Source organism: Patiria miniata, unplaced genomic scaffold (assembly GCF_015706575.1).
Source record: "Patiria miniata isolate m_02_andy unplaced genomic scaffold, ASM1570657v1 HiC_scaffold_7, whole genome shotgun sequence".
NCBI lineage: Eukaryota > Metazoa > Echinodermata > Asteroidea > Valvatida > Asterinidae > Patiria > Patiria miniata.
The window spans coordinates 16,336,074-16,349,281 of NW_024037074.1; the positions used below are offsets into that span (position 1 = coordinate 16,336,074).

Consider the following 13,208-nt stretch of genomic DNA (forward strand, 5'->3'; position numbering starts at 1 on the left):
CACCAGTAAAAGTCCATCACCGATCGCGAAAGTCCATCACCGATCGTGAATATGCATCACCGATTGCAAAAGTCCATCACCGATTCGATGATCACATTAAATGCCTCTTTGGCGTTCCATAGGCGGAATGGCTGCATATATGCAGCCGACGATACCGCAGTCGACGGGAGCGTAAAACAGCTACAAATGTCACTGACTAACTGAACCACAGCTCAACTATGTATCCCAAAATTATTCTTCTGCCATAGTTCGGCCGATGTGGGCAACATATCGAAAGTAAATAAACTGTATCTGGTACAAAATTATCCACTTTCAGTTTCACACACACCTAATTCACTAAACGCACTAGACTTGTATCAGTTTCCGACTACTTTCTTTGATGGCTGCAAAAGCCGCAGGATTTTACGCTGTAAAATGAGGGCGCGCTTCATATCAACCGTTAAAAAATTACTGAAAAATTTTAAGTCGAACTTCGGGGAAAAGTACTAATAATTGACGCAACGGTGCGGTAGTCATTCGGTTGGAATTTTTGGTTGTTAGAATTCGTCAAGCATACCCTTTTTTATTAATTGAAATAACTTCTGGGGGTACTTAGACGGAATTGTAAGGGCCGAATCAGCCTGCTTCTAGATCATTCAGACCGCCGTACCGGGTTGGTAGGTAAGAAATAACCAAAAAAGGAACATGCCTAGACAGTATTTGTTTGGCCAGGCTCCATCTTTATGTCTATGGGCTCCATGGTGAGGTCTTTAAAAAAAGAAAAGGAATAGCGCCCTCTACTGAAAATTAACTTCAGCCGAGGGCTCATGTCCATTTTAAGCCTCACCCTTAGAATTGCCCTTTTATAAAGATTGACCTGGATTTTTATATGTCAATTTGAAGGATATAGATTACATCTCAATGCAAGTGCGAATAGATCGTTAGTAGTCCGCACGGCAAGTTTTGGGCCACATGTAAATCCCAAACTCGGTCCCAACTTGCATGAATGTGTCGAGCATGCAGTTCGCCCCTACTATAAGCCCTGGGACGAGGTCACGCGTAGAACCCATCCGACCAGAGGTCTTACCTGTTTATACCCATCTAGCCATCTGTCCTCCCCCGGCCATCCATTCCCTTGAGATTACCTGGACTTTTCAACGATTCCGAACACGTTTGAGCAATTTGCGACTGCGGAAAGGAAAGTCTTGCCCTCCAATCACGCGAAGTCCGATGCCGTGCGTGTAGCCCAACGTGAGTCATCAAATGCCATAACATTTCCATTTCTAATTCTTTTTTCCAGCCACGGAATATGAAGAAGAACGTGCCCCTTAGGCTTTGCGAACGTGACCGAGAATGACACATCTGAATGCTGCAGACAATACTTCCCAAACCTTGTTCCGTACAAACTGAATCAAGTAACGCCCAAACTTGGTCGTCGGTCCAAATATTATGTTGGGCCTGTCACAGTTTGGACGATCAAATAGGCAGGCCCAACATGGGCAGCAACCTCTTTCCTATTTTGAAATCACACTATGTACCTGTCAGTAGCAGAGCCCAACCCAGGTTGTAAGCCTGCCCAACTCGATTGAACGATCTACTATGGCCCAAGCTAGGCAAGACCCAACATAATGTTGGACCTACGACCAAGATGGAGCGTATTTAAGCTGCCGGCCCTCCCAATCAAAGCTTTACAAATAAAATGAATCCGGGGAACACGATTTAAATTGACCGTCGTGAATAAGGCTTTAAAATAGCACATTGCTTCCTGGCATAACCAAAGTGTGACTTGACAATTTCATGAGCATGACTGAGACGAGTAATCTTGCATCAAGAATGGGTTTTGAAATTGTTCCTGAATACAGCAGGCCCCTCTATAAGGCGTGGTCAAGTTGCGTCAATGCATGGCAGAGGTTCCTATCCACAAGATTAACCAAACTATAGTCTTGGGAATGCGCGCGCATTCAGCTTGAATACAGCACGCCCGAGGTCGGTATTATGTCACGATGGGAGTATGTGGCGTTACCAAAGTTCCAAACACTCATCTCGTGAAGTTCAAAGCGACCTCTATAGGGGGAACAAAATATCCCGAAAACGAAGTGAATCATTTGAACATTCCCCTCCTTCGCCGGGTCACAAAATGAAGGCCAAACTACATCGACCGCGCGCAACCGGGGGCATGCTTATTAGCGACTTTCTGAAACATTTTTGTGGGAGGATATCAGTAATTCTTGAGAAATCAGTGAGAATTAAGGCCATGTGGCCAATTGATCATTCTTCTTGGGTTCCGGAAACGCTAGAATCAGTTCCGACGTTCATTGTCATCCGTAATTTCTACGATTCGATACTTTGGGTAAAGAACCTCAACTGGAAACTTAACTTGGCTTTAAGTCAGGACAAGGCACGCCATGTGATTGGATGTAGCCAGTGACTGAGTCATGCAAAAAAGAAGACTGCTAGCGTGGCACGCAGGCGTAAACGCAAAGTCGTTCAGTTCACAGCTCGGACACGATCCTTTCCCTTTCCTCCTCTACCAGCGGTCTTTTCTGTACACTCATACAAAAAAACTACCGGTCACGGAATCTAAAATTAAACTTTCAAACCGAATGTGACATAATCAGGTCACAAAATGTTTTGAGTTAACTTTCGAAGTGTTGCAATTGGCTCAGACTTTTGCTTTAAGGTATCTGCTTGAGGTGAGTGAAGACTAGTGTAATCGATTCTGCAATGCTTGCCAGGAGGAGAGATGGGGATCTCTGATGACGTGTTCGCAGCCTTTGTTTTTTCACGATGTTTGAAATTAGTAAAATTTTGCAGTGTAACACTGTAGGAAAGCACGTGCATGCGCATGCATACATTATACGAGCGGTTTGTGAAGCAGTAATGGTGGTTTGGGAAGTTTGCCAAAAAGGATGAATTAATATCCCGATGTTAACATACCCATATGGGGGCGTCCGGCTTTTTTTAAACATATTACTCAGGCTTTTGGGCGTGGAATGAGGTTTAACATGAGGGCTGTGGTATTATTGGATTGATTGATCAATAACAGTAACCACAAAGAGTATTAAACAATTAACACTTATTGTAGTACTTTTTTTCCTTCAAACCAATACACAACTTTTTCAAGGAGGGGGCCGAGCATCGCGTTTTGACAAAGTTTGAGAACTAGGCCTATATACTACACTCATAAAAGTCGTTTGGGTTTTAAGTTAATGGCAAGTTCGTACAAAAAAAATTTGGTCAATTTTTAGTCAACTATAACTATTCACGTTTGTTTAAGAGTGTAAGATTTTTTTTTAAATTCCCGTCGCAAACTCTTCAAATCAACCCAGACATCATTATCCACAATTTCACCGACAGACCATCTTTAACGCGGTAGAGCACACTTCTCCTGGTCGGAGACAGAAAAGTGGAAACAGGTGCTAAAATGTCTACCCAATACAAAGACCGGGATTTTAATGTGAGAGTTCTTAGCTGTAAAGCAGAATGTTTCCTGTCGAGTACGGGTAAGGTGTAAAGATTTATGAGTGTACATCACTTATGCGGTCTTCAAATATAAACGAACCCTTATGGTAATAACTATTATACCTTGAACCATAATTCAAGTGGTTCAACAGAGTGATACCACAAAACATAGTATGCGGAAGAATGGAGCGAAATACAATGAAAAACATGGGTTTTCTTACGAGGGAAGGGAAAAGCTGAAGAACTTGGTTGTGCCTCACGTGTATTGAGTGGTCAAAAATATGGGTGTCATTCGTCAACATTTTTGTTAAGAAAAAGGCGACATCCGTAAAAGCGCGTCCTCATATCTATTGCGTGTTCACGAATGCGAACCCCGGGTGCGTCCAGGCCTTCACTTCACGGCCACGACGCGCCCACCACCCCTCTCATCTCCAACAGCGAATGAGGCATTTAAACAAACACTAATTGACTTTCCTTTGCACCTGTGGGCCCTTGGACCGCAAACACGATGGGTATGATCTGTCCCCTGGGCTTCTTATACACAGTTGGTCCCTTACCAGCAAACTCGAGAGCCATCAGCACCTCTATCTACATGGCGATATTTCCTGGGGTCATGTGACCGTGACCTCATTCCCATGATCCTCACTATTGACCTTCGAAACCCATGACCCAGATTATCCTTTTTCTCAACTCTTCGGTGTAAACATTTTTCATAAAATGTATTTCTAACCTACTTTTACTGGAGGTTCGGAACATGAACATGAGCTTCTTTGTCTAAACTCTTTTTTATTTCATATCAAATGTACAACACACTCTGTGGTAACAGCGATCACCTCATGCTTAACCTTTTTTTTTTAACATTGTATCAGAAATTAACAGATCCTGAAAGTAAAAGGTCACGCGGCTCAGCTTCCGGAACCCTTGCGCACCCCCATGGGCATTTTTCACTGGGTTGCCCTTTCTCTTGCTATAATTTTGGCAAAATATTATTATTCACAACCGTAACCACCCCGAAACATTCATGTTGGAATTTTATCTTGGTATTCTTCAAGAACCTGTTGAGAAATTACTTGGAGATGGGTAAAAACGAATTCATTTACGACTTTTCACATCCGGCACTTTCATCCTAGGTCTCCTTGTTCGTTAACGTTTGTTTTCACATCGAGTAGGTGCGTGAGAACGATAATGTTTAATGACGCGAAGTTTTACGTACCTACAGCCGATGTATTCTAGATTAAGTCGGGCTGGCTCGAGTGCAGTCCTCATCAACGGTCACTTTATATTTTCTTTTTCGTAAACGAGTCAAAAAGTAAACCCTAGGAGACATCTTGGTCTTCTATTCAACTTTAAGTTTTCACCTAATGACAGCCACAAAATTATTTCATAAATTTGCATCTTTGTACGAGTACACCTATATTTGAACTAGTCTGCATGTATTTTAGATTTTCGGAAGTGAGAGGTCAGTTGTTGGCTCGATATTTTTCTTTCATGTCAGGCGATTTATCAGTACAATTGAAATGCTAGTATTTTATAAAGGCCCTTTTGGGAAAGTAATTTTCTTAAGAAATCGATGTACCAAAAATAATGCAAATTCTAGAATTTTTGCACGTTAATTTTCATATTCAAGGTCTCGGAAGCGCGCCACCTGCACCAGGGGTGTCACCTGCACCAGGGGTGCACTTTCGGGCTCCACACGACCACATTTTGCGTGAAGAGCTGATGGTGCGAAACAATGTTTAAAGGAATCAAGGACGAGATGACGCTGAAGAGACGTATAGACACGACCAATCAGACAGACAATTCGGGAAATTTCCTTGAAGGTATTTTTAAACGCAAAAGGTTAAGGTAAAACAGGAACTCGTGGCTCGCCGCACTGAGTTGAACACGGGCAACGCCTTGTATCGGAGACTCGGCGGTTGTTGCGGGTGGGCCTTTCATGGGCGTCGCGGGGGGGGGTCAAGGGGGGGCGCTTGTCCTCCTTGGAAAAGCAAAAAAAAAAAAAGGAAGGGAAGGAAAAAAAAGAGAAAAAAAGAAAAGAAAAAGAGGCGCGAAGTCATAGTGGTGTAAATGTATGGGTTTGGGGGCGGGGGGGGGGGCAATGTGTCCCTGCCCCCCTCAAACTTATAAATCGAGAAAATGTTGAGACATACAAGAATTTTTTGGGGAAAATATGTTTTGCCCCCCTCTAGAAAAATCCTGGCGACGCCCATGGGGCCTTTGCATTATATACAAAGATTGACGGGCGCCTACTTAGTTAATAATCCGCATCATCAGTCTCCACAGTCCAACTTGACACGTCTGTCCATCGCCTGGGGAGCTTAATTTCGGAAGCCTTCAAGAGTTCAAATAAATAGGAGAATGGAATCCTTGTCCAATTGCAAAATACGAAGATAACGCATCAAAATTATACAACGCCTGAAATGCAGAATGAATCCCCTACTTCAGTTTGGTGAGTCGTTGATCACATGTCATTGAATCATTCATCCTAGGCATAGCGCACAGCGCGGTAGTCTATGTAAAAGACCCTGGCCCTGGCGGCGGCGAAGCCGACCGTGGCTAATGGTTGATACTCGGACTAACAGCGCAGCTGCACCGCAGTAAATTGAACTTCCATTGCACTGCGCTCTGGGCTCTGATGCTGTACATTCATAGTACCAGTTTACAAGTTACCAATAGCAATCAGATGACGAGGATTTACTCCGTCAGGCGGTGTATGAAACGATTAATGAATGTGTCACATTCGTGCCATGGAAAGAAAATTCCCATTCGCAGAGAGATGAGATGTTCCATGTCATGTGGTTTCGCCTCATGAAATGGGACATTCCATCTGTCACCTCATGAAATTACTCTTACCATTGCACTCTCATTATTTGCACTATTATGATTGTTTCTTGGTCACGGAGATCATTAACAGAACAGAACAATGAACACAGATACATACAGTCGACGAATCAGTGCGAGAAATACAATATTATTATCTAATAATTGGTTTCCTACCTCAAGCGAAATACCTCTTAGCTTAAACGAAAAATAAGTGTGCCAAAGTCGATCTGCGATACATCGTCCATTACTATAGAGGGGGAGGGGGAGTAAATGACTCGATGCGCGGAGAATACAACATTTGTGTCGTGTCGTGGGGGTTTTAGAGAAAACTAGAAGAAATCCTAAACAAAGAGTTCGACCTGTAACAAAAAGTGATCGGGCTGAATCTAATGACACTAAAAATACGATCCTTTTATAGGAACTCTCTCGTACATCAATAATAACCTTAAAATTGAAAGAAAGTTTGCAGATTCCACCACAAAAACGCAATTTGAATATCTTTTTTTGCGTATTACATCTTAAAAACTACCTCTTGCAACGGTGCCTGGTCAATAGAAAGTTTTACGTAAATACATGTACCCATAAGGACCATAACTCAAACATAATCTGGACTTTCTATTACCGGTCGGAAAGTAAATCAACCAGCAGATTCCTCGATCAGTTTTGACCTGTACTTAGAGTTGCGACTGAAGCCCTGTCACCCCTCTTACCAAAGACAACTTTCAGCGCCTTTTGGAACTGCTTGTACTTGATGGCGTATATGAACGGGTTCAGGCAGCAGTTGAGAGAAACCATTCCGACAAATAAGTAGGATACGGGAGAGTTGAAGTCGACTTCCACTCCGATGTTGAAGAGGAAAAAGAAGATCTGGTCTGGTGACCAACAAATGATGAACGCCACGCAGACGATCAGGAGGGTCTTGAAGGTGTTACGGCGAGCACGCATCAGCGACTCCCCCTGGCCCTCGGTAGATGGACCTGCAGCCGCCGGTCCAGGCTGAATTCTGCCAGTTCCCTTCTTCAGAACCACCATTATGTGGCCGTAGACTACGAGCATGACACTGACAGGCAGGAAAAACTTCACGAAGAAGACACACACCCCAATAACTCGCGGGTGAGCCACCTGATTCGGTACGCATTCCCCGTCCTCGTAGTAGCGGAAATAGATGCTATAAACGGAGAACAAAAATCCCGCCACCCACATACCAACAAGTACGGCTGTGGCTTTCTTTCGACTGGCCAACGTTTGGTACCTGAAGGGGAACACTATGGCCAAGTACCGTTCCAGAGTCAAGGCTATCAGGTTGAATGTGGACACGGTGAACGGTCCCCATTGGAGGAACTTAGTGGCCCACAGAGCGCAGAGAAGCACCCCGATAGCCCCGGGAGGTATCGGATCAGGGATTGGTACGAACCTTTGAAGTAGAATCACCAACGACCCGATGAGATCGACCAGGGCTTGGTTGAAGATGAAGGCGTTGGTCAGGGTGTGCATGAAGCGAACTTTAGCTATCACCCCGCACACCAAACCATTACCGCAGATCCCAACAATTCCAACAACGGCCTGAAATGCCAGGGCTGCTTGCTCAGCCATTGCGACTTATGGTAGGTTTTGGTAAAGTTGTGGTAGGTTTTGGTAAGTGGTGACCGATCGAAATACATGCACTTTTATAGTCATTTATTCGCGCCGAGTCACTGACCAATCCTTAATCTTCTCTGAGCAAAGAGTTAATTAACTGAACTGCAGATGAGAACGTAGGCTGTTGTATCATTAACCGACAGGATAACATGCCAAAGTGCATGGTGAGTATTTGATTTGTGTATTAAAATCGCAAGTGCGCAACAAATTTGGATTGGAAATTTCATCAACGTGCCGTTGTGTTCCGGTCGACCACCTTACAGTTCATAGTAAATTGGTTGACACTCGCCGAATACGTGTAGTATTGGCATTTTTTATCCGATAACGAATACCCTATAACTATTTTTAACAAGTCACGACAATGACTTTTGATGTCAAACATACAATGATCGCTGACTAATGCGTGTTTCCCTTTTTTCTCTTTCTATTTCTATTCTTATTCTGTTCGTGGAATAAATAAGAGACTGGAGATGCACTTCGTAAGATATCCTCCATAAGATGACTGGTTGAGCTGTGTTCAGCTCTTGCCACAGTGATCATGGGCGTAAATCCCGTGGGAAGGGGAAATATACCCCCACTTTTTGGCCGTTTAAATTGAAACTACGCAAAAGAAAAGCACCAGAATGAAAACTCCTGATCAGATTCGACCTGGATTGGTGTCACATTGACTGAGTGTCAAATGGTGTCCACCTCCCGGATTGTCCTGACTGGGGTTTGATTAATAAGGGACTCTAACGTCCAGACCACTCGGTTTAAAAGTGCGTCAATCGAATCTTTCCCCATTCCGACAAGGCTGCCCCCATCAAATAAAAGCGCGGAAATCATGCGTGATAAGGGGCATATTTTTTTATGGGGGTGTTTCTGGTACAACAGTCTTAACAAGAAAACAACTTTGAATGACCTTACAAATTGGATAAGCAGACAACAACTTGGGGAAAAAATCCTGATCAGAAATTCCCCGGTCATGGGCCAAGTCAGGAGTACCTTCTCCACAATAAAAGGAGGTTTGACAGTCAAGTACATTCCAGTACATAATCGGGGAATCATGGCGGAAGGGAAGACGTTGAAGAACGAGGACCCGTAAATTTCATGAGGGAAGAAACTTAAGATTAGGAGTGTCGAGACACGGGTTGGATTGAGGCTGGGAATTTGAGAGAAGACGGTGTCATGTTTTAACAGTCATTCGTGACTAAAATGGTCTCGTTTACTTTCGTAAATGGTCTAATAAAAACAGCATTTCTATGAGCACAAGGCAACCTCCGTTTAAGAGCGCGTCCTAATTTCGTGTTCACCGGGAGCGTCCACGCCTTCACTTCACGGCCACGACGCGCCCACCACCCCCTCTCATCTCCAACAGCGAATGAGGCATTTAAACAAACACTAATTGACTTTCCTTTGCACCTGTGGGCCCTTGGACCGCAAACTCGATAGGTATCATCAGTCCCCTGGGTTTCTTGTTAGTCCCTTACCAGCAAACCCGTGAGCTATCGGCACCTTTATGTACATGGTGATGTTTTCATGGGGTCATGTGACCGTGACCTCATTCCCATGATCCCCGCTATTGACCTTTGACACCCTTGACCCAGATGATCATTTGACAGACCGATCAACGTGAGGTGCAACGCGTCAAATCAGCAAGTTTCGATGATATGTTATGAACAATATGTAATTCTATTTATGGAGCATGCCCATGGGTCTTGTGGTGCACAGCGGTCAACGCAAACGGTGTCTGTGTGGAATTAGGTCACAATATTATGATCCCTATGGAGGATTTCAACGAGTGGACACGTTAAGCGTTTGGATTTGGTTTACAGCATACATCCAATGTCTGAAGTTGATGAATGAAAGGTGCTCTAAATAATCTCCTGATACCTACAACACACATCTTAAAGTTTCTTTAAAAAAGGGGGCAGGAATGAGGAGTTGCAACCACCAAAAACGTACAAGACTCATTTTATTTCACACACAATTAATAATGTTCAATACGTGGTTACAACAGTTATTTTATACTAAGCCTTTTTTCCCAACAGTTTATGCCAAAAATTAATACTGCAGAGTGCGTACGGTAACATAATTGCGTGGAGAGTTGATACAAGATCATGATTAAAGGAATCATGGACAACATGATGGAGAGATCGACCAACCAAGCAGACAATAATCAGAAACGTACCTTGAAGGTCTTTGTAAACCGAAAAGGCAAAACTGGAACTCGCGGCTGGTGGCTAGCAGTTTTTTATAGTCATTTCTTCGCGCTGAATCGCTGACCGTCAAAGCCTGTCAAATCATGTCTTTTACAAAATGGCTCCGGTACATTGTATTCTGTAACCTGTAATAAAGTTTGTGATTATTATTGCCTGAGCAGTGTAATTTCACGACAGAGGAAAACTGGATGACACTACAAAGCGCAAGGTGAGCATTTGATTTGTTTATTTTGTAAAATCGCGAGTGCACACAACAATTTGGATTGAAAATTTCATCAACGTGCCTTTGTGTTCCGGTCAAACATCTTTCTGTCGGGACAGTAAATTGGATGACAATGGCCTAATGAATGCAGCATAGGTAGTTTCATTTAATTGCGAGCACCAGATAATTACTTTAGCAAGTCACGACAATAACCCACGATGTCAAACATACGGGGAAAAAACAACTTTGAAAGTCCTTTTAAATCACATACAGGGTAAGATTATAAAGAGAACCAGCGAGGGAAAAAATAAACTTGATTACAAATTCCCCGGTCAAGGCCAACCCGGGGTAGATTAAACGCAATAAAGATGAGGTTTGACAAGTGAACAGTAATCAACGACCCGAAGTTCTTATACTGGTATGTTATATTCATGCAGTTTGTAAAGTATAATATGGTTTTTCAAACTCCAACTTCTGTGGCTGGTTTACCCTGGAAAGAAATCCTCAAAGGTATTTTACCGATCGTTAATAGCTCCTCAGTATTTTCTTCTTTTATTTTTTTTTGGTATACCATGTACCGTGTTCGAAATAACTCACATGATATTTTTGTTTAATGCAATCTTTAAAAATACACCTCTAGGTCCCATTTAGGGCCCCTAACCTTATTTCAATTTTCGTTTTGCCATTTTCAAGGGTATCATGCTTTTTGGTTTTTATTCTAATGAAAATTTCCATATTCATGAACAAAACTGTGATGTCATTCCGGGCACAGACCTCAATGTTACAGCTTTTTTAGCACAAAAAGTCAAGGGCGGATCCAGAACACAATTTGGGTTTTTTTTGGGGGGGGGCCAAAAATTGTTTTTATCTGAGGCAATTTTTTACCACTTTACCCCTTTTTTTTTAGGAAAAGATGGTGGTGTACGCAGTGCCTGTCTGTATTGCGACGTCACCTAAAAAAAGGGTTCTAATTTTTTTTGGGGGGGTATCCCCCCCCCACCCCGCGGAACCGCCCTTGCAAAAAGGTGCTAGAATTTTGGATATTTTGCTGTCATAATTGTTTCTTTGGTTATTCGTTGCTGTGCCATGGCAGTAAAGCCAATGAGCCAACCTCTCTCACAAAGTTTTTCAATTAGCAAAGTTTGGGTTCACATTTTGAACAGAAGAGGCCTAAACTGAACAGTGTCTTCCTGAAATGACATCACAACACCAGCTGTCAAATAGTTTTCATGTACATGTATTTAAGACGAGTAGAAAATTCCACAAAAATGTGTCCCTAAGAAAAAAATTAATCGCATGAACCCTTTAAAGCACCTTACTGCACATTGTTACCATATTTTGTATGTGTCAAATAATTATTGTAGTGACGTTGGTCATAGAAAATTTCACAATAACGCCAAAAACTGTACATGTACATTGGTAATGAAACAAAGCTAATAAGCATCTGTCATCCACACAGACTAACTTTATATGGCCTTTTTGTAACCGAAATTAAAACGTTGCCTTTGAAGTTGAACTGCAATTTGTTTTCGCATTTTCAGTGTTTGTCTCGCGTGTCAGATCAGACATGCAGGAACTGGGCCATGTCACCGTGCCGGTTTTGACATTCTACATTGCAACGTCACACGGCCGCCTAATGTCCCAGGGTCAATGTCATAAATTAGGCAGCCGATTAAATCAAGTCTCGACGTCATCGTTGAGGGCCGGCAGTTAAGCTTGAATGTCAGCATGTTTTCCTCACCCGCAGGGTCCTGAAAATAATGTTGTCCTTTTTCATTCATCTTTCAATCACTTTGAATTATCGACAACGGCTAAAAGGTAAAGAGCCATGCTGTGAGCTTGCGGCTTCTTTGTTTAGTGCCAAAAACTATATGAAGGAAAGAAGTTGCTCGCATCAGTCAGCCAGACGAGTGGTACCCCGCATAGTGCATGCTCGGCCCTGCTGGGGTTTTGATATCTTCCTAACCGCTTAACTATTTTCAGACAGCGGAACCCGACTATGTCTGGAATCGAAATGCTGAAAATGATTTTTCGGTAGCACTCTAATATCCAATGGATTGCAAGTCAACAATTCTGGATGTTCGCAGTTGGAGAATCTTCCAAAAGCACACGAAAATCTGTTCTCTCAACCCTTTGTTTTTGGAAGAAGGTCCTTGCCCGTTTCTCTCTTGGAAAGTCAAATTAAGTTAACACCCGATAGATGCTGCTGGATTTTTTCAGCTTTTGCACCCTTTAATCACGTCTAGGCATACAACTTCCCGTATTCGTTGGTTCGGATCACCACCACCGGACGCCCCTCGGGCACTCGCCGTCAAACGACTCGCTCCACCCGCGTCATCACCGAACGGCGTTCCGCTTCATGGCTCCGCCCACCTCGGCACAGAGGTCAAGAACTTGAAGTTGAGTCCTTGGTATAATGTTTCATATGCGACTGTTGTGTGTGTGACGTGTGGGGATGTATTTAATTGCTGTGTAGCTAAACACGCCTCACAATGCCGGTTGACACCTACTTTGCACCGCGGTGTTTGCCTCGCTAGCGGCAGTTTTGGCACAGTATCCAAAAGCTAGAGGCAGATTTGGAATCGGCTCTTGAAGACTTTAGTTTGCTCGGAGTTAATGATGCAGCCACGAAAATAAGGAAACTCTACATCTGTGCCACAGATTGTGTTCTTCAGTTTGATATGTAGTCATCGAGTGAAGAGGTAGACATCGACTCATGCGATATTAAAATTTGCTCAATTCTGCATTTATCTTTATTGAAAAGATAATTGCACATATCCCAGAGTCATTTGTGACATTTCTCTTTCGTCAAATGATTTAGAGGAGTACATTTATGAAGACCTGTCATAATATAGAGCTTTCTGCATTGGAGTTGGTGTTATAACATGTCAACTTGAAAATAC

General features: G+C 43.0%; 1 protein-coding gene across 1 annotated transcript; it reads right to left on the reverse strand.

The window, feature by feature from the left end:
* Nucleotides 1-6,921: 6,921 nt before the first annotated feature.
* LOC119744998 (galanin receptor 2a-like) lies at nt 6,922-7,857 on the reverse strand. Its single transcript, XM_038221222.1, has one exon. It carries the CDS (start codon nt 7,855-7,857, stop codon nt 6,922-6,924), a length of 936 nt encoding a protein of 311 aa, XP_038077150.1.
* Nucleotides 7,858-13,208: the final 5,351 nt, after the last annotated feature.